Source organism: Catharus ustulatus, chromosome 34 (genome assembly GCF_009819885.2).
Source record: "Catharus ustulatus isolate bCatUst1 chromosome 34, bCatUst1.pri.v2, whole genome shotgun sequence".
NCBI classification, from domain to species: Eukaryota; Metazoa; Chordata; class Aves; order Passeriformes; family Turdidae; genus Catharus; species Catharus ustulatus.
This window is the reverse complement of record NC_046254.1, coordinates 1,605,080-1,630,588: the sequence shown is the minus strand read 5'-3', so window position 1 is coordinate 1,630,588 and position 25,509 is coordinate 1,605,080. Positions and strand designations below refer to the sequence as shown.

At 50.1% G+C, this 25,509-nt stretch overlaps 1 protein-coding gene across 3 annotated transcripts; it reads left to right on the top strand.

Annotated features, from left to right (window-relative positions):
- The first annotated feature begins 390 nt into the window (after positions 1-390).
- Positions 391-22,376, top strand: LOC117009667 (calpain small subunit 1-like). 3 transcript variants are annotated; one of them, XM_033083977.1, is made up of 11 exons: positions 391-597; positions 871-949; positions 1,585-1,618; positions 2,737-2,826; positions 9,255-9,312; positions 10,439-10,503; positions 13,020-13,088; positions 15,802-15,880; positions 18,423-18,539; positions 21,054-21,112; positions 22,309-22,376. In XM_033083977.1, the coding sequence occupies exons 1-11, from the start codon at positions 465-467 to the stop codon at positions 22,333-22,335; spliced, it is 810 nt and encodes a 269-aa protein (XP_032939868.1). In that variant the 5' UTR covers positions 391-464; the 3' UTR covers positions 22,336-22,376. The 3 variants fall into 3 exon arrangements, with proteins under 3 accessions (XP_032939868.1, XP_032939867.1, XP_032939866.1); XM_033083976.1 differs by lacking the exons at positions 391-597; positions 871-949; positions 1,585-1,618; positions 2,737-2,826 and adding an exon at positions 3,005-3,024; XM_033083975.1 differs by lacking the exons at positions 391-597; positions 871-949; positions 1,585-1,618; positions 2,737-2,826 and adding an exon at positions 5,150-5,173.
- The last annotated feature ends 3,133 nt before the right edge of the window (positions 22,377-25,509 follow it).

The window sequence follows — 25,509 nt, the reverse complement described above, 5'->3', positions numbered from 1 at the left end:
CCCCCCAGTGCTCCCAGTAACCCAACCCAGTACCCCCCAGTGCTCCAGTAACCCCAAAGCGCTCCCAGTAACCCCCCCAGTAACCCCCGTAGCGCTCCCAGTACCCACCCAGAACTCCCAGTAACCCCCCCAGTGCTCTCAGTAACCCCTCCCAGTTCCCCCAGTAATCCCCCTAGCGCTCCCAGTAACCCCCCAGCCCTCCCAGTAACCCTCCCAGTACCCTCCCAGCTCTCCCAGTAACCCCCCCAGCGCTCCCAGTAACTCCCCCAGCACTCCCAGTACCCCCCCAACACTCCCAGTAACCACTCCCAGCACTCCCAGTGCTCCCAGTACCCTCCCAGTACCCTCCCAGCGCTCCCAGTAACCCCCCCAGCACTCCCAGTAACCACTCCCAGCACTCCCAGTACCCTCCCAGCACTCCCAGTACCCCCCCCAGCGCTCCCAGTGCTCCCAGTGCTCCCAGCATGTTCCTGGTGAAGGGGTTACTGGGCGGAGGGGGCGGGGGCGGCTCCGGGGGGTCCCTCCCGGGGGGCATCGGCTCCGTCCTGGGGGGGCTCCTGAGCGGGGGAGGGGGCGGCGGGGGCGGCGCCGGGGGGGCCATGGGGGTCCTGGGGGGCGTCATCAGCGCCATCAGGTGAGGGGACATCGGGGACAATGGGGACAGTGGGGACACTGGGGGGATTGGGGACATTGGGGACACTGGGGACAGTGGGGGGATTGGGGACATTGGGGACACTGGGGACAGTGGGGGGATTGGGGACATTGGGGTTGGGGGTCCTGGGGGGCGTCATCAGCGCCATCAGGTGAGGGGACAGTGGGGACAGTGGGGACACTGGGGACAATGGGGGGATTGGGGGATTTGGGGACATCGGGGGGGATTGGGGACAGTGGGGACGGGGGGAACAGTGGGGACATTGGGGGTCCTGGGGGGCGTCATCAGCGCCATCAGGTGAGGGGACACCGAGGGGACATTAGGGACATTGAGGGGACATTGGGGGGACTGGGGACAGTGGGGGGATTGGGGACATTGGGGACACTGAGGGGATTTGGGGACATTGGGGGGATTGGGGACATTGGGGGGATTGGGGACCTTGGGGACATCAGGGATATTGGGGACATGGGAGGGATTGGGGACATTGGGGACAGTCAGGACAATGGGGAGACATTGGGGACATTGGGGGATTTGGGGACACTGGGGACAGTGGGGGGACATTGGGGACACTGAGGATATTGGGGGACACTGAAGGGTTTGGGGACATTGAGGGGATTGGGGACATTGGGGACAGTGGGGACATTGGGGATATTTGGGGGATTTGGGGACACTGGGGACATTGGGACATTGGGGACAGTGGGGGGATTGGTGACTTTGGGTGGATTGGGGACATTGGGGACACTGGGGACATGGGACAAGAGGGACATTGGGACATTGATGACATCGTTGGGGACATTGGGGGGACATTTGGGGACATTGGGGGATGGTGACACTTGGCGGGGGGAGGTGACACTGTAGGGTGGGAGGTGACACTTTGGGGAGGGAGAGGTGACACTTGGGGACAGCGCTGACCCCTGTGCCCCCTCCCACAGTGAAGCCGCCGCTCACTACAACCCCGAGCCCCCCGTGAGTGACCTCTGACCCCCCGTGACCCTTTTTGGGGACCCCTGACCCCCCGTGACCCTTTTTGGGGACCCCTGACCCCCCCGTGACCCTTTCTGGGGACCCCCGCCCACATTTGGGGACCCCTGCCCCCCCCGACCCTGTGTCCCCCCGGGTTTTGGGGACCCCTGCCCACATTTGGGGTCCCCTGTCTCCCCGGATTTGGGATCCCCTGACACCCCCCACCAGCCCCTCCCCCCTTTTTGGGGACCCCTCCCCATTTTTGGGGTCCCCTCTCTGGTTTTTGGGGCCCCTGACCCCCCCCCCCTCCCCAATTTTTGGGGTCCCCCACTCTGATTTTGGGGTCCCCTAGTCAGATTTTTGGGGTCCCCTCACCCCCATTTCCCCCCCCTCCGCCTCCCCCTCCCCAGTTTCTGAGGACCCCTCCCCAATTTTTGGGGTCCCCTCTCTGGTTTTTGGGGACCCCAAACCCCCCCATTTCCCCCCCCAGCCCCCCCACTCCCCAGTTTTGGGGTCCCCTCACCCCATTTCCCCCCCAACTCCCCTGTGCCCAGTTTTGGGGTCCCCCACTCAGATTTTGGGGTCCCCCCCGGTTTTTGGGGTCCCTGATCCCCCCTCCCCATTTTTTGGGGTCCCCTCTCTGGTTTTTGGAGTCCCCTCACCCCATTTCCCCCCCCCCCCAGCTACCCCTCCCCAATTTTCGGGGGTCCCCTCCCCAGTTTTGGGGTCCCCTGATCCCCCCTCCCCAATTTTTGGGGTCCCCACTCTGGTTTTTGGGGTCCCTGATCCCTCTCCCCAGTTTTGGGGTCCCCACTCTGGTTTTTGGGGTCCCTGACCCCCCCTCCCCAATTTTTGGGGTCCCCTCTCTGGTTTTTGGGGTCCCCTCACCCCATTATTTCCCCCCCCCCCCAGCCCCCCCAGTCCTGTTTAGGGGACCCCTCCCCACTTTTGGGATCCCTGATTCTCCCTCCCCATTTTTTGGGGTCCCTTACTCAGATTTTGGGGTCCCCTCTCTGGTTTCTGGGGTCCCCTCATCCCATTTCCCCCCAGCTCCCCCTCTCCGAATTTTGGGGTCCCCTCTCTGGTTTTTGGGGTCCCCTCACCCCATTTTTTCCCCCCAGCCCCCCCGCTCCCACATCTCCACGGTCGATGCCAACGAGAGTGAGGAGGTTCGGCAGTTCCGGCGCCTCTTCGCCCAGCTGGCTGGGGAGGTGGGGACTGGGGAAACTGGGAGTACTGGGAGTACTGGGAATACTGGGAGGGTACTGGGAGGGTACTGGGAGGGTACTGGGACCCCAGAAATCCCACTGGGATCCACTGGGATCTACTGGTGGGGCTGCTGGGGGATACTGGGGGGTACTGGGGATACTGGGGATACTGGGGGGCTCTTCGCCCAGCTGGCCGGGGAGGTGAGGGGTACTGGGCAAACTGGGCAAACTGGGAGGGTACTGGGAGGGTACTGGGAGTACTGGGGATACTGGGAGTACTGGGGGGCTCTTCGCCCAGCTGGCCGGGGAGGTGGGCACTGGGCAAACTGGGAGTACTGGGAGGGTACTGGGAGTACTGGGAGTACTGGGGATACTGGGGGGATACTGGCGATACTGGGGGGTACTGGGGAAACTGGGATACTGGGGGGTACTGGGGAAACTGGGGATACTGGGGATACTGGGAGGGTACTGGGAGTACTGGGGGGGTACTGGGGAAACTGGGGAAACTGGGAGTACTGGGAGGGTACTGGGGATACTGGGAGGGTACTGGGACCCCAGAAATCCCACTGGGATCCATTGAGAACCACTGGGGATACTGGGAGTACTGGGGGGCTCTTCGCCCAGCTGGCCGGGGAGGTGGGCACTGGGCAAACTGGGAGTACTGGCAGGGTACTGGGAGGGGTACTGGGACACCAGAAATCCCACTGGGATCCATTGGGAGATGCTGGGGGGTACTGGGGATACTGGGGGCTACTGGGACCCCAGAAACCCCACTGGGATCCATTGAGAGCCACTGGGGATACTGGGAGTACTGGGAATACTGGGGATACTGGGGGGCTCTTCGCCCAGCTGGCCGGGGAGGTGGGCACTGGGCAAACTGGGAGTACTGGGAGTACTGGGAGGGTACTGGGAGGGTACTGGGGAAACTGGGGATACTGGGAGGGTACTGGGAGGGTACTGGGGGGTACTGGGACGGTACTGGGACACCAGAAATCCCACTGGGATCTACTGGGGAAACTGGGGATACTGGGAGGTACTGGGGATACTGGGGAAACTGGGAGGGTACTGGTGGGTACTGGGGAAACTGGGGGGTACTGAGGATACTGGGGATACTGGGAGGGTACTGGGGGATACTGGGAGTACTGGGGGATACTGGGGAAACTGGGAGTACTGGGGGGGTACTGGGGATATTGGGAGGGTACTGGGACACCAGAAATCCCACTGGGGGCTACTGGGATCTACTGGGACCCCCAGAACTTCAAAAATCCCACTGGGATCCATTGAGATGCACTGGGGATACTGGGGGGTACTGGGGGGTACTGGGGATACTGGGAGGGTACTGGGGATACTGGGAGGGTACTGGGGATACTGGGGGGCTCTTCGCCCAGCTGGCCGGGGAGGTGGGCACTGGGCAAACTGGGGAAACTGGGAGTACTGGGAGGGTACTGGGAGGGTACTGGGAATACTGGGGGCTCTTCGCCCAGCTGGCCGGGGAGGTGGGCACTGGGCAAACTGGGAGTACTGGGAGGGTACTGGGAAGGTACTGGGACCCCAGAAATCCCACTGGGATCCATTGAGAGCCACTGGGGATACTGGGAGTACTGGGAATACTGGGAGTACTGGTGGGTACTGGGGATACTGGGAGGGTACTGGGAGGGTACTGGGGATACTGGGGAAACTGGAGATACTGGGAGGGTACTGGGGATACTGGGAGGGTACTGGGGGGTACTGGGGATACTGGGGATACTGGGAGGGTACTGGGGAAACTGGGAGGGTACTGGGACCCCAGAAACCCCACTGGGATCCATTGAGAGCCACTGGGGATACTGGGAGTACTGGGAGTACTGGGAGGCTCTTCGCCCAGCTGGCCGGGGAGGTGGGGACTGGGAGTACTGGGGATACTGGGAGGGTACTGGGAGGGTACTGGGAGGGTACGGGGAGTACTGGGAGTACTGGGAGTACTGGGGGGCTCTTTGCCCAGCTGGCCGGGGAGGTGGGCACTGGGGATACTGGGAGTACTGGGAGTACTGGGAGATACTGGGAGTACTGGGAAGGTACTGGGACCCCAGAAATCCCACTGGGATCTACTGGGGGCTACTGGGGATACTGGGGCTACTGGGAGGTACTGGGAGGGTAGTGGGAGGGTAGTGGGGATACTGGGGGGGTACTGGGGAAACTGGGAGTACTGGGAGGGTACTGGGAGTGTACTGGGAGGGTACTGGGAGTGTACTGGGAGGGTACTGGGAGGGTACTGGGAGGGTACTGGGGTACTGGGAATACTGGGAGTACTGGGAGGGTACTGGGGGGTACTGGGGGTACTGGGGGGCTCTTCGCCCAGCTGGCCGGGGAGGTGGGGACTGGGGAAACTGGGCAAACTGGGAGTACTGGGAGGGTACTGGGACACCAGAAATCCGACTGGGGGTACTGGGATCTACTGGGAGGGTACTGGGAATACTGGGAGGGTACTGGGAGGGTACTGGGACCCCAGAAATCCCACTGGGGGCTACTGGGATCTACTGGAGGGTACTGGGAAAACTGGGGGGATACTGGGGGGGTACTGGAGATACTGGGGGGCTACTCGGAGCCCAGAAATCCCACTGGGATCTACTGGGGATACTGGGGAAACTGGGGATACTGGGAGGTACTGGGAGGGTACTGGGGATACTGGGATGGGTACTGGGAGGGTACTGGGAGGATACTGGGACACCAGAAATCCCACTGGGATCTACTGGGATCCACTGGGGGGTTGCTGGGACCCCCAGAACTCCAAAAATCCCACTGGGATCTACTGGGGATACTGGGGAAACTGGGAATACTGGGGATACTGGGAATACTGGGGATACTGGGAGGGAACTGGGGATACTGGGAGATACTGGGAATACTGGGGATACTGGGAGGGTACTGGGGATACTGGGACCTAGGATTTGGGGTTTCCCAGGATTTAGGGTTCCCCAATTTTTAGGATCAGGATTTGGGCTCCCCAGGATTTGAGGTCTCCCAGTTTTTGGGATCAGGATTTTGAGGTTTCCTTAGGATCAGAATTTTGGGATTTTCCAGGATTTGAGGTCCCACAGGATTTAGGATCAGGATTTTGGGATTTCCCACGATTTAGGATCAGGATTTTGGGGTTCCCCACTATTTAGGACCATCATTTTGGGTTTCCCCCCCATTTTTGGGGTCAGGATTTGGGGTTTCCTTAGGATCAGGATTTTGGGGTTTCCCAGGATTTGGAATCAGGATTTTGGGGTTCCCCCAGTTTTTAGGATCAGGATTTTGGGATCAGGATTTTGGGATCAGGATTTAGGGTTTCCTTAGGATTAGGATTTTGGGATTTTCCAGGATTTGAGGTCCCCCAGTTTTTAGGGTCAGGATTTTGAGGTTCCCCAGGATTTGGGATCAGGATTTGAAGTTCCCCAAGGTTTAGGATCAGGATTTTGGGGTTCCCCAGTTTTTAAGATCAGGATTTTGGGGTTGTCTCAATTTTTAGGATCAGGATTTTGGGGTTCCCCAGGATTTGAACTTCCCCAATTTTTGGGATCAAGATTTTGGGATCAGGATTTAGGGTTTCCTTAGGAACAAGATTTTGGGGTCCCCCAGGATTTAGGATCAGGATTTTGGGGTTCCCCCCAAGGTTTTGGATCAGGATTTTGGGATTTCCCAGGTTTTGAGGTTTTCCACAGTTTTTAGGATCAAGGTTTTGGGATCAGGATTTGGGGTTTCCCAGGATTTAGGATCAGGATTTTGGGATCAGGATTTGGGGTTTCCTTAGGATCAAGATTTTGGGGTTCCCCAGGATTTGGTGTTCCCCGATTTTTGGAATCAGGATTTTGGGGTTCTCCACAATTTAGGATCAGGATTTTGGGGTTCCCCAGGATTTGAGGCCCCCCAATTTTTGGGATCAGGATTTGGGGTTCCCCAGGATTTAGGATCAGGATTTTGGGATCAGGATTTAGGGTTTCCTTAGGATCAGGATTTTGGGGTTCTCCAGGATTTGAACTTCCCCAATTTTTGGGATCAAGATTTTGGGATTTCCCAGGATTTTGAAGCCCCCCAGGATTTTGGGATCAGGATTTTGGGATCAGGATTTAGGGTTTCCTTAGGAACAAGATTTTGGGGTCCCCCAGGATTTAGGATCAGGATTTTGGGGTTCCCCCCAAGGTTTTGGATCAGGATTTTGGGATTTCCCACGATTTAGGATCAGGATTTTGGGGTTCCCCCAGTTTTTAAGATCAGGATTTTGGGGTTGTCTCAATTTTTAGGATCACGATTTTGGGGTTCCCCAGGATTTGAGCTTCCCCAATTTTTGGGATCAGGATTTTGGGATTTCCCAGGATTTGGGGTTCCCCAGGATTTAGGATCAGGATTTTGGGGTTCCCCCCAAGGTTTTGGATCAGGATTTTGGGATTTCCCAGGTTTTGAGGTTTCCCCCAGTTTTTAGGATCAGGATTTTGGGATCAGGTTTTTGGGGTTCCCCACGATTTAGGATCAAGATTTTGGGATTTCCCAGGATTTGAGGCCCCCCCGGATTTGGGATCAGGATTTTGAGGTTCTCTCAATTTTTAGGATCAGGATTTTGGGGATTTCCCAGGATTTCAGGTTCCCCAGTTTTTAGGATCAGGATTTTAGGATTCCCCAAAGTTTGGGTTCAGAATTTTGGGGTTCCCTCTATTTTTGGGATCAGGATTTTGGGATCAGTATTTAGGGTTTCCTTAGGATCAGGATTTTGGGGTTCCCCTGGATTTGAGGTTCCCTAATTTTTAGGATCAGCATTTTAGGATTCCCCAAAGTTTGAGATCAGGATTTTGGGGTTTCTCAATTTTTAGGATCAGGATTTGAGGTTTCCCCTAATTTTTGGGATCAGGATTTGAGGTTCCCCAATTTTTAGGATCAGGATTTTGGGGTTTCCCAGGATTTCAGGTCCCCCACGGTTTGGGATCAGGATTTTGAGGTTCCCCACTATTTAGAATCATCATTTTGGTGCTCCCTCCATTTTTGGGGTCAGGATTTTGAGATTTCCCAGGATTTGAGGTTTCCCAATTTTTAGGATCAGGATTTTGGGGTTCCCCAGGATTTGGGATCAGGATTTTGGGGTTCCCCCCATTTTTAGGGTCACAATTTGGAGTTCCCAAGGATTTAGGATCAGGATTTTGGGGTTTCCCAGGTGTTGAGGTTTTCCCAGTTTTTAGGATCAGGATTTTGGGGTTCCCCACTATTTAGGACCATCATTTTGGGTTTCCCCCCCATTTTTGGGGTCAGGATTTGGGGTTTCCTTAGGATCAGGATTTTGGGATTTTCCAGGATTTGAGGCCCCCCAATTTTTAGGATCAGGATTTTGAGGTTCCCCAGGATTTGGGATCAGGATTTTGGGGTTCCCCCAGTTTTTAAGGTCAGGATTTTGAGGTCCCTCAATTTTTAGGATCAGGATTTTGAGGTTCCCCACGATTTGGGATCAGGATTTTGGGGTTGTCTCAATTTTTAGGATCAGGATTTTGGGGTTCCCCAGGATTTGAGCTTCCCCAATTTTTGGGATCAAGATTTTGGGATTTCCCAGGATTTGGGGTTCCCCAGGATTTAGGATCAGGATTTGGGGTTCCCCAGGATTTAGGATCAAGATTTTGGGATTTCCCAGGATTTTGAAGCCCCCCAGGATTTTGGGATCAGGATTTTGGGGTTCCCCACGATTTAGGATCAGGATTTTGGGGTTCCCCCAGTTTTTAAGGTCAGGATTTTGGAGTTCTCTCAATTTTTAGGATCAGGATTTGGGGTTTCCCAGGATTTAGGATCAGGATTTTGGGATCAGGATTTGGGGTTTCCTTAGGAACAAGATTTTGGGATTTCCCAGGATTTTGGGTTCCCCAGTTTTTAGGATCAGGATTTTGGGGTTCCCCCAGTTTTTAAGATCAGGATTTTGGGGTTGTCTCAATTTTTAGGATCAGGATTTTGGGGTTCCCCAGGATTTGAGCTTCCCCAATTTTTGGGATCAAGATTTTGGGATCAGTATTTAGGGTTTCCTTAGGAACAAGATTTTGGGGTTCCCCAGGATTTAGGATCAGGATTTTGGTGTTCCCCCCAAGGTTTTGGATCAGGATTTTGGGATTTCCCAGGATTTGAGGTCCCCCACGATTTGGTATCAGGATTTTGGGGTTCCCCAATTTTTAGGATCAGGATTTGAGGTTCCCCAAGGTTTAGGATCAGGATTTTGGAGTCCCCTCAATTTTTAGGATCAGGATTTTGGGGTTTCCCAGGTGTTGAGGTTTTCCCAGTTTTTAGGATCAGGATTTTGGGATTTTCCAGGATTTTGAGGCCCCCCAGTTTTTAGGATCAGCATTTTGGGGTTCCCCATGATTTAGGATCATCATTTTTTGGCTCCCCCCATTTTTGGGGTCAGGATTTGGGGTCCCAGCCCCCCCTGACCCCCCAATCCCCCCCAGGACATGGAGGTCAGCCCCACCGAGCTCATGAACATCCTCAACAGGGTCGTGACGCGCCGTGAGTGCCCCAAAACCGACCCCAAAAACCGACCCCAAAATCGGGGGGGGACCCCAAAAATGGGGAGGGGACCCCAAAAATGGGGAGGGGTCCAGGATTTGGGGTCACTCCTAAAAATCCTAAAAATCCCCAAAAAATAAAAAAAAATCTCCCAAAAAATCCCAAAAACTCCCCCAAATCCCCCCCAAAATTCCCCAAAAAAATCCCAAAAAATCCCCCAAAAAATCCCCAAAAAATCCCCAAAAATCCCCCAAAAAATCCCCAAAAATTCCCAAAAAATCCCCCTCAAAATTCCCCAAAATTGCCTCAAAATCCCCCCAAAATTGCCTCAAAATCCCCCCCAAAAATCCCCAAAAAATCCCAAAAAATCCCAAAAAATCCCAAAAAATCCCCAAAACCCCCGAAAAAATCCCCCAAATCCCCCCAAAAAATCCCCCCCAAATTCCCCAAAATTGCCTCATACCCCCCCCAAAAAAATCCCCAAAAAATCCCCAAAACCCCCGAAAAAATCCCCCAAAAAATCCCCCCCAAAAAAAAAAAAAAATCCCAAAAAATCCCCAAATCCCCCAAAAACCCCAAAATCCCCCAAAATTGCCTCAAAATCCCCCCAAAAATCGCCAAAATTACCTCAAAATACCCCCCCAAAAAATCCCAAAAAATTCCCCCAAAAAATCCTAAAAAATCCCCAAAACCTCCGAAAAAATCCCCCAAAAATCAAAAAAAATCCCCCAAAAAATCCCAAAAAAGTCCCAAAAAATTCCCAAAAAATCCCCCAAATCCCCCCAAAATCCCCCCCAAATTCCCCAAAATTCCCCAAAATCCCCCCCAAAAATAAAAAAAAAAAAAACAAAAAAATCCCCCAAAAATCCCCAAAAAATCCTAAAAAATCCCCAAAAAATCCTAAAAAAATCCCAAAAAATCCCCCAAAAAATCCCAAAAAATCCCAAAAAAATCCCCAAAAAATCCCAAAAAATCCCCAAAAAATCACAAAAAAATCCCCAAAAAATCCCAAAAAAATCCCCAAAAAATCCCCAAAAAATCCCAAAAAAACCCCAAAAAATCCCAAATCCCCAAACCCCCCAATACTCCCCAAAAAAGATCCAAAAAAATCCCAAACCCCCCCCAGATCCCGACCTGAAGACGGACGGGTTCGGGCTGGACACCTGCAGGAGCATGGTGGCTGTGATGGATGTATCCTCGATTTTGGGGGGAATTTGGGGTTTTTGGGGGGGTTTTGGGGTTTTGGATTTTTGGGGGAGGATTTGGGGATTTTTTCGGATTTTTTTGGGATTTTTTGGGGGGATTTTTGGGATTTTTTGGGGATTTTTTTGGGATTTTTTGGGGTTTTTTTGGGATTTTTTGGGATTTTTTGAGAGGATTTGGGGGATTTTTGGGGGGATTTTTTGAGGATTTTGGGGGCAATTTTGGGGAGGTTTGGGGGTTTGGGGGAATTGGGAATTTTTTGGGATTTTTTTTTGGATTTTTTGGGGAGGTTTGGGGGGATTTTTGGGATTTTTTGGGGATTTTTTGGGGGGATTTTGAGGCAATTTTGGGGAATTTTGGGGGGTTGGGGATTTTTTTGGGGGATTTTTTGGGGGTTTGGGGGGGTTTGAGAATTTTTGGGATTTTTTTTTTAATTTTTGGGGGATTTTTGGGAGGCTTTGGGGATTTTGGGGGGATTTTTTTTGGGATTTTTGGGGGATTTTTTGGGGGGTTTTGGGGATTTTTTGGGAATTTTTTTGGGATTTTTTGGGGGATTTTTCTGCATTTTTTGGGGATGTTTTGGGATTTTTGGGGGGTTTTGGGGGGGTTTGGGGGATTTGGGATTTTTTTGGGATTTTTTGGGATTTTTGGGGGAGATTTTTGGGGAGGTTTTGGGGATTTTTTGGGGATTTTTTTGGGATTTTTTGAGGTTTTTTTGGGATTTTTTGAGAGGATTTGGGGGATTTTTGGGGGGATTTTTTGAGGATTTTGGGGGGAATTTTGGGGAGGTTTGGGGGTTTGGGGGAATTGGGAATCTTTTGGGATTTTTTTTTGATTTTTTGGGGAGGTTTGGGGGGATTTTTGGGATTTTTTGGGGATTTTTTGGGATTTTTTGGGGATTTTTTGGGGGGATTTTGAGGCAATTTTGGGGAATTTTGGGGGGTTTGGGGGGATTATTTGGGGATTTTTTGGGGGATTTTTTGGGGGTTTGGGGGGTTTGAGAATTTTTGGGATTTTTTTTTTAATTTTTGGGGGATTTTTGGGAGGTTTTGGGGATTTTTTGGGATTTTTTGGGGGGATTTTTCTGCAATTTTGGGCGATTTAGGGGGATTTTTCTGCATTTTGTGGGGATTTTTGGGGGGGTTTGGGGGATTTGGGATTTTTTGGGATTTTTTGGGGGGATTTTTGGGAGGTTTTGGGGATTTTTTTGAGATTTTTTTGGGGATTTTTCTGCAATTTTGGGGGATTTTTTGGGGGATTTTTCTGCATTTTTTGGGGATTTTTTTGGGATTTTTGGGGGGTTTTGGGGGATTTTGGGGAGATTTGGGGTTGGAGGAATTTTTGGGAATTTTTGGGGGATTTGGGATTTTGGGGGGGTTTGGGGGTTTGGGAGGGTAGGGGATTTTTTTTTTGGGGGGGGATTTTTTGGGATTTTTGGAGAGGATTTTGGGGGATGTTTCTTCAATTTTTTCGGGATTTTGGGGGATTTTTTTGGGATTTTTGGGGAGATTTTTTGGGATTTTTTGGGAGATTTTGGGGATTTGTTTTTTGATTCTTTGGGATTTTTTGAGAGGATTTTGGGTGAATTTTCTGCAATTTTGGGGATTTTTTGGAGATTTTTTGGGGATTTTTTGAGATTTTTTGGGGATTTTTTGGGGGATTTTTTGGGGGATTTTTCTGCAGTTTTTTGGGGATTTTTCGGGTGATTTTGGGGAATTTTTGGGGATTTTGGGGGGGATTTTTTTGGATTTTGGGGATTTTTTGGGGCATTTTTGGGGGATTTTGGGTGATTCTTTTGGGGATTTTTTAGGGGATTTTTGGGGGATTTTGGGGGGAATTTGGGGGAAATTTTTTTTATTTTTTAGGGGATTTTAGGGGGATTTTGAGGGAATTTTTTTGTGATTTTTTAGGGGATTTTGGGGGGATTTTTTTGTGATTTTTAAGGGGATTTTGGGGGGATTTTTGGAGATTTTTTGGGGATTTTGGGGGATTTTTTGGGCAATTTTGGGTGATCTTTTTTTATTTTTTAGGGGATTTTGGAGCAATTTTGAGGGGATTTTTGGGGGAATTTTGGGGATTTTTTGGGGACTTTTTTGTGATTTTTTAGAGGATTTTTGGGGGGAATTTGGGGGAATTTTTGGGCAATTTTGGGGGATTTTTTTTTATTTTTTAGGAGATTTTGGAGCAATTTTGGGGGGATTTTTTGGGGATTTTGGGGGGAATTTTGGGACGATTTTGGGGGAATTTTGTTGAGTTTTTTGGGATTTTTTTGGATTTTTTTTGTGGTTTTTTAGGGGATTTTGGGGGGAATTTGGGGAAAAATTTTTTTATTTTTTGGGGGATTTTGGGGAATTTTGGTGGAATTTTTTTTGATTTTTTAGGGAATTTTGTTGAATTTTTTTTATTCTTTGGGGGGATTTTGAAAATTTGTAGAACCCCAAAAATTTTTTTTGGGTTTTGTGGAACTTTGGGGGTCCCCAGAATTTCCCTGACAGCCCCCCCAGAGCGACACCACCGGGAAATTGGGGTTTGAGGAGTTCAAATATCTCTGGAACAACATCAAGAAGTGGCAGGTGGGGACAGAATTTGGGGAGGGGGATCCCAAAAATTGGGGAGGGGGGACCCAAAAATATTGGGGAGGGGACCCCAAAATTGGGGGGGAAGGAGAGCAAAAAATTGGGGTGAAATATCAAAATAAAATCCTGAAATTGGGGTAAAATCCTAAAATAAAATCTCAAAATAAAATCCCAAAATTGGAATAAAATCCTGAAATAAAAACCCCAAAATTGGGGTAAAAATCTCAAAATAAAATCCTGAAATTGGGATAAATTGGGGTAAAATCTCAAAATAAAATTCCAAAATAAAATCCCCAAATTGGGGTAAAATCCCAAAATAAAATCCCAAATGAAAACCCAAAATTGGATTAAAATTCCCAATAAAATCCTGAAATTGGGGTAAAATTACAAAATAAAATCCTAAAATTAGGATAAAATTCAAAAATTAAATCCCAGATTTGGGATAAATTGGGGTAAAATTTCAAATAAAATACCAAAAGAAAATCCCAAAATAAAATCCTGAAATTTGGATAAAATTCCAAAATAAAATCCCAAAATAAAATCCCAAATTTGGGATAAATTGAAATAAAATCCCAAATAAAATCCCAAAATAAAATCCCTAAATTGGGATAAAATCTCAAAATAAAAATCCCAAAATTGGGATAAATTGGGATAAAATCCCAAAATTGGATTAAAATCCCAAAATAAAATCCTGAAATTGGGATAAAATTCCAAAATAAAATCTTGAAATTGGGATAAATTGGGGTAAAATTCCAAAATAAAATCCCATATAAAAATCAAAAATAAAATCCTGAAATTGGGATAAATTGGGGTAAAATTCTGAAATAAAATCCCAAAATAAAATTCTGAAATTGGGATAAATTTGGATAAAATCCCAAAATAAAATCCCAAAATAAAATCCCAAAATCGGATTAAAATCCCAAAATAAAATCCCAAATTTGGGGTAAAATTTCAAAATAAAATCCTGAAATTGGATTAAAATCCCAAAAGAAAATCCCAAAATAAAATCCTGAAATTGGGGTAAAATTCCAAAATAAAATCTCAAAATAGAATCCCAAATTTGGATTAAAATCCCAAAATAAAATCCCTAAATTGGGATAAAATCCCACAATAAAAATCCCAAATTTGGGATAAATTGGGATAAAATCCCAAATAAAATCCCAAATGAAAACACAAAATTGGATTAAAATTCCAAAATAAAATCCCAAAATTGGGGTAAAATTCCAAAATGAAACCCCATAATAAAATCCCAAAATTGGGATAAATTGGGGTAAAATTCCAAATAAAATCCTAAAATAAAATCCCAAAATAAAATCCCAAAATTGGGGTAAAATTTCAAAATCCCAAAATAAAATCCCCAAATTTGGGATAAATTGGGATAAAATCCCAAAATAAAATCCCAAAATAAAATCCTGAAATTGGGATAAAATCCTAAAATAAAATTCCTAAATAAAATCCCAAAATTGGGGTAAAATCTCGAAATAAAACCCTGAAATTGGGGTAAAATCCTAAAATAAAATCTCAAAATAAAATCCCAAAATTGGGATAAAATTCAAAAATAAAACCCAAATTTGGGATAAATTGGGATAAAATTCCAAAATAAAATTCCTAAATAAAATCCCAAAATTGGGGTAAAATCTCAAAATAAAATCCAAAATAAAATCTCAGAAGATAATCCTGAAATTTGGATAAATTGAAATAAAATCCCAAAAGAAAATCCTAAAATAAAATCCCTAAATTGGATTCAAATCCCAAAATAAAATCCCAAAATCAAATTCCAAAATTGGGATAAATTGGGATAAACTCCTAAAATAAAATCCCAAAATAAAATCCAAAATTTGGGATAAATTGGGATAAAATCCACAAATAGAATCTCCAAATAAAATCCCAAAATTTGAATTAATTGAAATAAAATCTCAAAATAAAATCCCAAATTTGGATAAATTAAAATAAAATCCCAAAAGAAAATCCCAAATTTGGGATAAATTGAAATAAAATCCCAAAATTTTTTTTTGGGGTGGCAATTAATGATTTTGGGACCCCAAAAAATGAAATTAATGATTTTTAAATCTCATTTAAACCCCATAAATGGGGATGGGGGGAGGAATTTGGGGTCTGGGGGAGTCCCCAAAATTTGGGGAGGGGTCTGGGGGGATTTTGGGGTCCGGGACCCCTCCCCAAAAAAATTTTTGGGGGGGAAATGAATGATTTTAGGAGCCCAAAAATTCAAATTAATTATTTTAAAATCCCATAAATGGGGATGGGAGGAGGAATTTGGGGTCTGGGGGGGTCCCAAAATTTGGGGAGGGGGATTTGGGGTTTTTGGGGTCTGGGACCCCTCCCCAAAAAAAATTTTAGGGGGAAATTAATGATTTTAGGAGCCCAAAAATTCAAATTAATTATTTTAAAATCCCATAAATGGGGATGGGGGGAGGAATTTGGGGTCTGGGGGGGTCCCCAAAATTTGGGGAGGGATCTGGGGGGATTTTGGGGTCCGGGACCCCTCCCCAAAAAAAATTTTGGGGTGGAATTTAATGATTTTAAGAGCCCAAAAATTGAAATTAATTAATTTTAAATCCCATTTAAATGCCATAAATGGGGGTGGGGGAGGAATTTTGGGGTCTGGGGGGGTCCCCAAAATTTGGGGAGGGGGATTTGGGGTTTTTGGGGTCCGGGACCCCTCCCCAAATTGCCAATTCCCCTCCCCCAGTGCGTGTACAAACAATTCGACAGCGACCGCTCGGGAACCATCGGGCCCCAGGAGCTGCCCGGGGCCTTCCAGGCTGCAGGTCGGAAATTTGGGATTTTTTGGGGGGTTTTGGGGATTTTTGGGGTTTGGGGAATTTTTGGGATTTTTTGGGATTTTTTGGGGGAATTTTGGAGGGGATTTTGGGGATTTTATTTGGATTTTTTGGAATTTTTTTTTATTTTTTTCTGGATTTTTTGGGGATTTTTTGGGGGATTTTTTTGTTTTTTTTTTTTTTTGAGGGTTTTTTTTTGTTTGTTTGTTTTTATTTTTTGGGAATTTGGGGGGATTTTTTCTGGATTTTGGGGGGATTTTTGGGGGGGATTTTTTTCATTTTTTGGGATTTTTTGGGGATTTTTTTGGATTTTCTGGGGATTTTTTGGGAGGTTTTTGGGGGGATTTTTGGGAGATTTTGTGGGATTTATTTCTGGATTTTTTTTTATTTTTTAGGGATTTTTTGGAGGATTTTTTGGATTTTTTAGGGATTTTTGGGGGGTTTTTTGGTGGATTTTTGGTGGTTTTGGGGTGGATTTTTTGGGATTTTTTTGGATTTCACAGATTTTTTTGTCCCCTCCCCAGGGTTCCGCCTGCCCCCGCGCTCTGGGCGGTTCTGGGGATTTTGGGGCCATTTTTGGGTGGATTTAACCATTTTTGAGGGGATTTTGGTGGGGTTTTGGGGTGGATTTGGAAGAGTTTTTGGGGATTATTTTGGGATTTTTTGGGGGAATTTTTGAGGGAATTTTTGGGGCCATTTTTGGGTGGATTTAACCAATTTTTGAGGGGATTTTTGGGTGATTTTTTGGGGATTTTTGGAGGGATTTTTGGGGATTTTTGGGGGATTTTGGGAGAGTTTTTTGGGGATTCTTTTGGATATTTTTGGGGAATTTTTGAGGGGATTTTTGGGACCATTTTTGGGTGGATTTAACCAATTTTTATGGGGATTTTTGGGGTTTTTGGGGTGGATTTTGGAGTTTTTTGGGGTTTTTGGGGTGGATTTTGGGGGGATTTTTGGGGAATTTTGGGGGGATTTTCTTGCGATTTTTTTAGGATTTTTTGGGGATTTTTGGAGGGATTTTTGGGGGGCTTTTTTCATTTTTTGGGGAATTTTTTGGGATTTTTTTGATTTTTTGGGAGATTTTGGGGGGGACTTTTGGGGATTTTTGGGGATTTTTTTTCTGGATTTTTTTGGATTTTTTAGGATTTTTTGGGGGATTTTTTAGGGATTTTTTGGGGGATTTTTTAGGGATTTTTTGGGGGATTTTTTAGGGATTTTTTGGGGGATTTTTGGTGGTTTTGGGGTGGATTTTTTGGGATTTTTTTGGATTTCACGGATTTTTTGTCCCCTCCCCAGGGTTCCGCCTGCCCCCCGCGCTCTGGGCGGTTTTGGGGATTTTGGGGCCATTTTTGGGTGGATTTAACCAATTTTTGGGGTGAATTTTTCGGTTTTTGGGGGTTTTTGGGGTGGATTTTAAGGGGATTTTTGGGGAATTTTTGGGGGATTTTCTTGCGATTTTTTCGGGATTTTTTTTCATTTTTTGGGAATTTTTTGGGATTTTTTTTTTCTTTTCTGGGGATTTTTTGGGAGATTTTTGGGGGGATTTTTGGGGGATTTTTTTGGAATTTTTTGGGATTTTTGGGGGGATTTTTTTGGGATTTTTTGGGGGATTTTTTGGGTTTTTGGGGGGATTTTTTGGAATTTGACCCATTTTTTGCCCCCTCCCCAGGGTTCCGCCTGCCCCCCGCGCTCTGGGCGGTTCTGGGGATTTTGGGGCCATTTTTGGGTGGATTTAACCAATTTTTGGTGTAGATTTTTGGGGATTTTGGGGGTTTTTGGGGTGGATTTTATGGGGATTTTTGGGGACTTTTTGGGGACTATTTGGGGAATTTTTGGGGGATTTTCTTGCCACTTTTTTGGGGATTTTTTGGGGATTTTTTTGGAGATGTTTTTTCATTTTTGGGGAATTTTTGGGGATTTTTTTTATTTTTTGAGGATTTTTCGGGAGATTTTTGGGGGGATTTTTTGGGATTTTTTTCTGGATTTTTTTTTTTATTTTTTGAGGATTTTTCGGGAGATTTTTGGGGAGATTTTTTGGGGATTTTTTTCTGGATTTTTTTTGATTTTTTAGGGATTTTTTGGCGGATTTTGGGGGTTTTTGGGGTGGATTTTTTAGGGATTTTGGGAGGATTTTTTTGGATTTCACGGATTTTTTGACCCCTCCCCAGGATTCCACCTCCCCCCCGCGCTCTGGGCGGTTCTGGGGATTTTGGGGCCATTTTTGATGAATTTAACCAATTTTTGGTGTAGATTTTTGGGGATTTTGACGATTTTTGGGTGGATTTTTGGTGGTTTTGGGGTGGATTTTTTGGGTTTTTGGGGGGATTTTTTTGGATTTCATGGATTTTTTTGTCCCCTCCCCAGGGTTCCACCTCCCCCCCGCGCTCTGGGCAGTTCTGGGGATTTTGGGACCATTTTGGGGTGGATTTAACCAATTTTTGGGGTGAATTTTTTTGGTTTTTGGGGGTTTTTGGGGTGGAATTTTTTGGGATTTTTTTGGAATTTGATCCATTTTTTGTCCCCTCCCCAGGATTCCACCTCCCCCCCGCGCTCTGGGCGGTCCTGGGGCGCCGTTACGGGGACGAGAGCGGGAACCTGGACTTCGACAACTTCATCAGCTGCCTCGTGCGCCTCGATGCCATGTTCCGTACGGAGGGGAGCTCGGGGAGGGGACAAAATATGGGGGGGAATTCAAAATATGGGGGGGAATTCAAAATATGGGGGGGAATTCAAAATATGGGGGGGAATTCAAAATATGGGGGGGAAATTCAAAATATGGGGGGGGAATTCAAAATTTGGGGGGGGAAATCCCGAAATCTGGGAGGGGAAATGTCAAAATTTGGGGGGGGAAAATCTCAAAATATGGGGGGGGAAATCCCAAAATATGGGAGGGAAAATACAAAATATGGGGGGAATTCAAAATATGGGGGGGAATCCAAAATATGGGGGGGAAAATACAAAATATGGGGGGATAATCCAAAAATATGGAGGGGAAAATCTCAAATCTGGGGGGGAAAATCCCAAAATATGGAGGGGAATCCCGAAATATGGGGGGGGAAAATCCTAAAATATGGGGGAAATCCCAAAATATGGGGGGGAACCCCAAATTATAGGGGGGAATCCGAAATCGGGGGGGAATCCAAAAGCTGGGGGGGGGAAATCTCAAAATATGGAGGGGAAAATCTCAAAATCTGGGGGGGAAAATACAAAATATGGGGGGGAATTCAAAAATATGGGGGGGGAATAACAAAATCTGGGGGAAAATACAAAAATCTGGGGGGAGAAATCCCAATATCTGGGGGGATAATCCCAAAATCTGGGGGGGAAAATCCAAAATTCGTGGGGGGACCTCAAAATCTGGGGGGGAAAATCCAAAAATATGGAGGGGAATAACAAAATATGGGGGGGAAAATTCCAAAATCTGGGGGGGGGAATTCAAAATCTGGGGGCAAAAATCCTAAAATATGGGGGGGGAAATAACAAAATCTGGGGGGGAATCCAAAATATGGGAGGGAAAATTCCAAAATCTGGGGGGGAAAATCCCAAAATCTGGGGAGGGAATCCAAAATATGGGGGGAAATAACAGAATATGGGGGGGAAATCCCAAAATTATGGGGGGGAAGTCCTGAAATATGGGGGGGAAATCCAAAATATGGGGGGGAATTCAAAATCTGGGGGGAAAAATCCCAAAATTCGGGGGGAAAATACAAAATCTGGGAGGGAATCCAAAATCTGGGGGGGGAAATCCTAAAATATGGGGGGGAATTCAAAATATGGGGGGAAATTCCTGAAATTCGGGGGAGAGAATCCCTGGAAATGGGGGGGGGGAAATCCCAAAATCGGGGGGAAAATCCAAAAATGTGGGGGAGAAATCCCAAAATCTGGGGGGGAAAAATCTCAAAAATATGAGAGGGAATCCAAAATTTGAGGGGGAATCCAAAAATATGGGGGGAAAATCCAAAATCTGGAGGGGGAAAATCCTAAAATATGGAGGGAATCCTAAATCTGGGGGGAAAATCCTGAAATTCGGGGGAGAGAATCCTAAAATTGGAGGGGAAATCCCAAAATCTGGGGGGAAATCCCAAAATATGGGGGGAATTCAAAATCTGGGGGGAAATCCAAAAATATGGGGGGGTGGAATAACAAAATATGGGGGGAATTCAAAATTTGGCGGGGAAAATACAAAAATCTGGGGGGAAATCCCAAAATCTGGAGGGGAATCCAAAATCGGGGGAAAATCCCAAAATATGGGAGGAAATCCCAAATCTGGGGAGGAAACCCCAAAATTCGGGGGGGGCAAATCCCAAAATTGGGGAGGGAATCCTGGAAATGGAGGGGAAATCCCAAAAATCTGGGGGGGGGAAAATCCTAAAATTCGGGGGTGGGAATCCCAAAGTTCGGGGGGGAATCCAAAATTATGGGGGAATTCAAAATCTGGGGGGAGAAAATACCAAAATATGGGGGGAATTCAAAATATGGGGGAAAATCCCAAAATTTGGGGGGGGAAATCCCAAAATAGGGGGAGGAAAATCCCAAATCCGGGGGGGAAAATCTCAAAATATGGAGGGAAATCCCAAAATCTGGGGGTGAAATCCCAAAATATGGGGGGGAATCACAAATCTGGAGGAGAATCCAAAAATCTGGGGGAGAAATCCCAAAACTGGGGGGGGCAAATTCTGAAATTCGGGGAGAAAATCCTGAAATTCGAGGGGGAAGTCCCAAAATCAGGGGGAAATGCCAAAAATCTGGGGGGGTGGAATCCTAAAATTTGGGGGGAAATCCTAAAATCTGGGGGGAAAATCCCAAAATCGGGGGGAAAACCCCAAAATCTTGGGAGAAAACCCTAAAATTGGGAGGAGAAAATCCTGAAATTTGGGGGAAAATCCCAAAACTCGGGAGGGAAATCCCAAAACCGGTGGAAAAAATCCCAAAATCGATGTGGGACCCTAAAATTTGGGGGAGACCCCAAAATCCCGAAAATTATTTGGGTTCCTTGAGGGGGGGGGGTGGGTGCAAAACCCCGAATTTTGGGGTTTCCCCCTGATTTTTTGGGATTTCCCCCTGATTTTTGGGGTTTCCCCCCGGATTTTGGGATCCCCCGATTTTTTGGGATCCCCCCCGATTTTTTGGGGTCTCTCCTGATTTTTGGGGTCCCCCCCAGGTGCCTTCAAGTCCCTGGACCGGGACGGCTCGGGCCAGATCCGGGTCAGCCTGCAGGAGGTGGGGCTGGGGCTGGGGGGGTTTTTTGGGGGTCCCGGGGGGATTTTGGGGTCCCCGGGGGGGCGGGGCTTGGGGTGTCCCCGGAATTTTGGGGGGGGGGGGGGGGGGTAAAGGAGGGAGACCCCAAAGTTGGCCCCCAAAATCCCCCTGGGGACCCCAAATCCCCCAGGGACCCCCCCAAAATCCCCCTGGGGTGACCCCAAACCCTTCAGGGACCCCAAAATCCCCCTGGGAGCCCCAAAATCCCCCTTGGGTGACCCCAAACCCTTCAGGGACCCCCAAAATCCCCCTTGGGTGACCCCAAATCCACCCTGGACCCCCAAAATCCCCCTGGGGTGACCCCAAACCCAGCCTGGACCCCCCAAAATCCCCCTGGGACCCCCAAATTCCTCCCTAGATGACCCCAAACTCTTCAGGGATCCCCAAAATCCCCCAGGGGTGACCCCAAACCCTTCAGGACCCCCCAAAATCCCTCAGGGACCCCCAAAATCCCCCTGGGGTGACCCCAAACCTTTCAGGGACCCCCAAAATCCCCCAGGGGTGACCCCAAACCCTTCAGGGACCCCCAAAATCCCCCAGGGGTGACCCCAAATCCACCCTGGACCCCCAAAATCCCCCAGGGGTGACCCCAAACCCTTCAGGACCCCCCAAAATCCCCCTGGGATCCCCTAAATCCTCCTTAGGTGACCCCAAACCCCCCCAGGGACCCCCTGAAATCCCCCAGGAGTGATCCCAACCCCTCCCTGGACCCCCCAAAATCTCTCTGGGGTGACCCCAAACCCTCCCTGGACCCCTCAAAATCCCTCTGGGATCCCCAAAATCTTTCAGGGACCCCCCAAAATCCCCCTTAGGTGACCCCAAACCCACCCTCGACCCCCAAAATCCCCCTGGGATCCCCAAATTCCTCCCTAGATGACCCCAAACTCCCCTGGGACCCCCAAAATCACCCAAAGGTGACCCCAAACCCTTCAGGACCCCCCAAAATCCCCTTGGAGTGACCCCAAATTCCTCCTTAGATGACCCCAAATCGCCCAGGGACCCCCCAAAATCCCCCTGGGGTGTCCCCAAATTCCCTTGGGGTGACCCCAAAATCCCCCTGGGGTGACCCCAAACCCTTCAGGACCCCCCAAAATCCCCCTGGGGTGGCCCCAAACCCTTCAGGACCCCCCAAATCTGAGCTGCTCTCCCCCCACCAGTGGCTCCAGCTCACCATGTACTCGTGAGGAGACCCCCGGACCCCCCCCAGGACCCTCCAGGACCCCCCCAAAATCCTCCCCGGACACTCCAGGACCCCCCAAAACCTCCTTGGACCTTCTGAGTGCACCCCCAGCCCCCCAAAACCTGCTCCCCTCACCCCAAATAAAACCCCCCCGACCTCATTTTGGTTGTTTTTGGGGGATTTTGGGGGTGGGGGTCTGTGGGGTCTGAGGGGATTTTGGGGGTTTGGGGGAATTTTTGGGGGGGGTCTCTGAGGAATTGAGGGGGGGTCCGTGGGGTCTGGGTGAGTTTTTGGGGGGTCAGTGAGGATTTGGGGGGGTCTGTGGGGATTTGGGGGGGTCTCTGAGGTCTGGGTGAGTTTTGGGGGGTCAGTGAGGATTTGGGGGTGGGTCTGAGGTGGGGAGGATCCTCAGGACTGGGGGTCGGTAACGGGGGGGTCCCGGTCCCAGTTTGGGTTCCAGTCCCGGTTTTTGGGTTCCGGTCCTGGTGTCCCGGTCCCGGTGTTCCAGTTCCAGTCCCGGTTTTTGGGTTCCAGTCCCGGTTGTTGGGTTCCGGTCCCGGTGTCCCAGTCCCAGTCCCAGTGTCCCAATCCCAATCCCGGTCCCGGTTTGGATGTCCCGGTGTCCCAGTCTCGGTTGTTGAGTTCCGGTCCCGGTGTCCCGAACCGAGTTTCTCTCCCCCACCCCCCACCCCTCCGGTTCCTCGGTGCCGCCCTCCGCCGTTCCCCCCGGTCCCGGTTTGGCTGTCCCGGTCCCTGTCCCAGTTTTTGGGTTCCGGTCCCGGTTTGGCTGTCCCGGTCCCTGTCCCAGTTTTTGGGTTCCGGTCCCGGTTTGGCTGTCCCGGTCCCTGTCCCAGTTTTTGGGTTCCGGTCCCGGTTTGGCTGTCCCGGTCCCTGTCCCAGTTTTTGGGTTCCAGTCCCGGTTGTTGGGTTCCGGTCCCGGTGTCCCAGTCCCGGTTTTTGGGTTCCGGTCCCAGTGTCCCAATCCCAGTCCCAGTTTGGCTGTCCCAGTCCCGGTGTCCCAATCCCAGTTTGAGAGTTCCGGTCCCGGTTTGGCTGTCCCGGTGTCTCAGTCCCGGTTTTTGAATCCCAGTCCCGGTTTTTTGGTTCCGGTCCCGATTTGGGGATCTCGATCCCGATTTGGCTGCCCCTGTGTTCCAATCCCAGTTTGAGGGTTCCGGTCCCGGTGTTCCAATCCCAGTTTGAGGGTTCCGGTCCCGGTGTCCCAATCCCAGTCCCGGTGTGCCAATCACGGTTTTTGGGTTCCGGTCCCGCTTTGGCTGCCCCAGTCCCGGTGTCCCGAACCGAGTTTCTCCCCCCCCTTCCCCACCCCCCACCCCTCCGGTTCCTCGGTGCCGGTTTGGCTGTCCCGGTCCCGGTGTCCCAATCCCAGTCCCGGTCCCGGTGTCCCAGTCCCAGTCCCGGTGTCCCAGTCCCAGTCCCGGTGTCCCAGTCCTGGTTTTTGAGTTCCCGTCCCGGTTTGGCTGCCCCGGTCCCGGTGTCCCAATCCCAGATTTTGGGTTCCGGTCCCGGTTTGGCTGTGCCTGTCCCGGTGTCCCAATCCCAGATTTTGGGTTCCGGTCCCGGTTTGGCTGTCCTAGTCCCGGTGTCCCAATCCCAATCCCAGTTCCGGTGTCCCGCACCGACTTTCCCTCGCCCATTCCCCACCCCCCACCCCTCCGTTTCCTCGGTGCCGCCCCCCGTCCGTTCCCCCCGGTCCCGGTTTGGCTGTCCCGGTGTCCCAGTCCCGGTTTTTGGGTTCCGGTCCGATTTGGCTGTCCCAGTCCCGGAGTCCCAGTCCCGGTGTCCCAGTCCCGGAGTCCCAGTCCCGGTGTCCCAGTCCCGGTTTTTGGGTTCCGGTCCCGGTTTGGCTGCCCCAGTCCCGGTGTCCCAATCCCAGTCCGGTCCCTGTGCCCCAATCCCGGTTTTTGGGTTCCGGTCCCGGTGTTCCAATCCCAGTCCCAGTTTGGCTGTCCCGGTCCCGGTGTCTCAGTCCCGGTTTGGCTGATCCCAGTGTCCCGGTCTCCCAGTCCCGCTGTCCCGCACCGACTTCCCCCCTCCCCCATTCCCCTCCCCCCACCCCGCCGTTCCCCCCGGTCCCGGTTTGGCTGTCCCGGTGTCCTGGTCCCGGTGTCCCAATCCCAGTTTGAGAGTTCCGGTCCCAGTTTGGCTGTCCCGGTGTCCCAATCCCGGTTTTTGGGTTCCGGTCCCGGTGTCCCAATCCCAGTCCCGGCGTCCCAGTCCCGGTGTCCCGGTCCCAGTCCCGGTCGCGGTGTCCCAGTCCCGGTGTCCCGCACCGACTTTCCCCCCCCACCATTCCCCACCCCCCACCCCTCCGTTCCCTCCGTTCCCCCCCGCTCCCCGTTCCCCCCGGTGCCGGTTTGGCTGTCCCGGTGTCCCAGTCCCGGTCCCGGTGTCCCAGTCCCAGTTTGGCTGTCCCTGTCCCGGTGTCCCAGTCCCGGTTTTTGGGTTCCGGTCCCGGTTTGGCTGCCCCGGTCCCGGTGTCCCGAACCGACTTTCCCTCCCCCCTTCCCCACCCCCCACCCCGCCGTTCCCCCGGTCCCGGTTTGGCTCTCCCGGTGTCCCAGTCCCGGTGTCCCAGTCCCAGTTTGAGGGTTCCGGTCCCAGTTTGGCTGTCCCAGTCCCGGTGTCCCAGTCCCGGTGTCCCGCAGAGTTTCTCCCTCCCGATTCCCCACCCCCCACCCCTCCGTTCCCTCGGTGCCGCCCCCCCTCCGTTCTCCCCGGTCCCGGTTTGGCTGTCCCAGTGTCCCAATCCCAGATTTTGGGTTCCGGTGCCGGTGTCCCAGTCCCAGTTTGAGAGTTCCTGTCCCAGTTTGGCTGTCCCGGTGTCCCAATCCCGATTTTTGGGTTCCGGTCCCGGTGTCTCAGTCCCAGTTTGAGGGTTCTGGTCCCGGTTTGGCTGTCCCAGTCCCGGTGTCCCGCACCGACTTTCCCCCCCCACCATTCCCCACCCCCCACCCCTCCGTTCCCTCGGTGCCGCCCCCCCTCCGTTCCTCCCGGTCCCGGTTTGGCTGCCCCGGTCCCGGTGTCTCAGTCCCGGTTTGGCTGTCCCGGTGTCCCAATCCCGGTTTTTGGGTTCCGGTCCCGGTTTGAGCGTCCCGGTCCCGGTGTCCCAGTCCCGGTCCCGGTGTCCCAGTCCCAGTTTGAGAGTTCCGGTCCC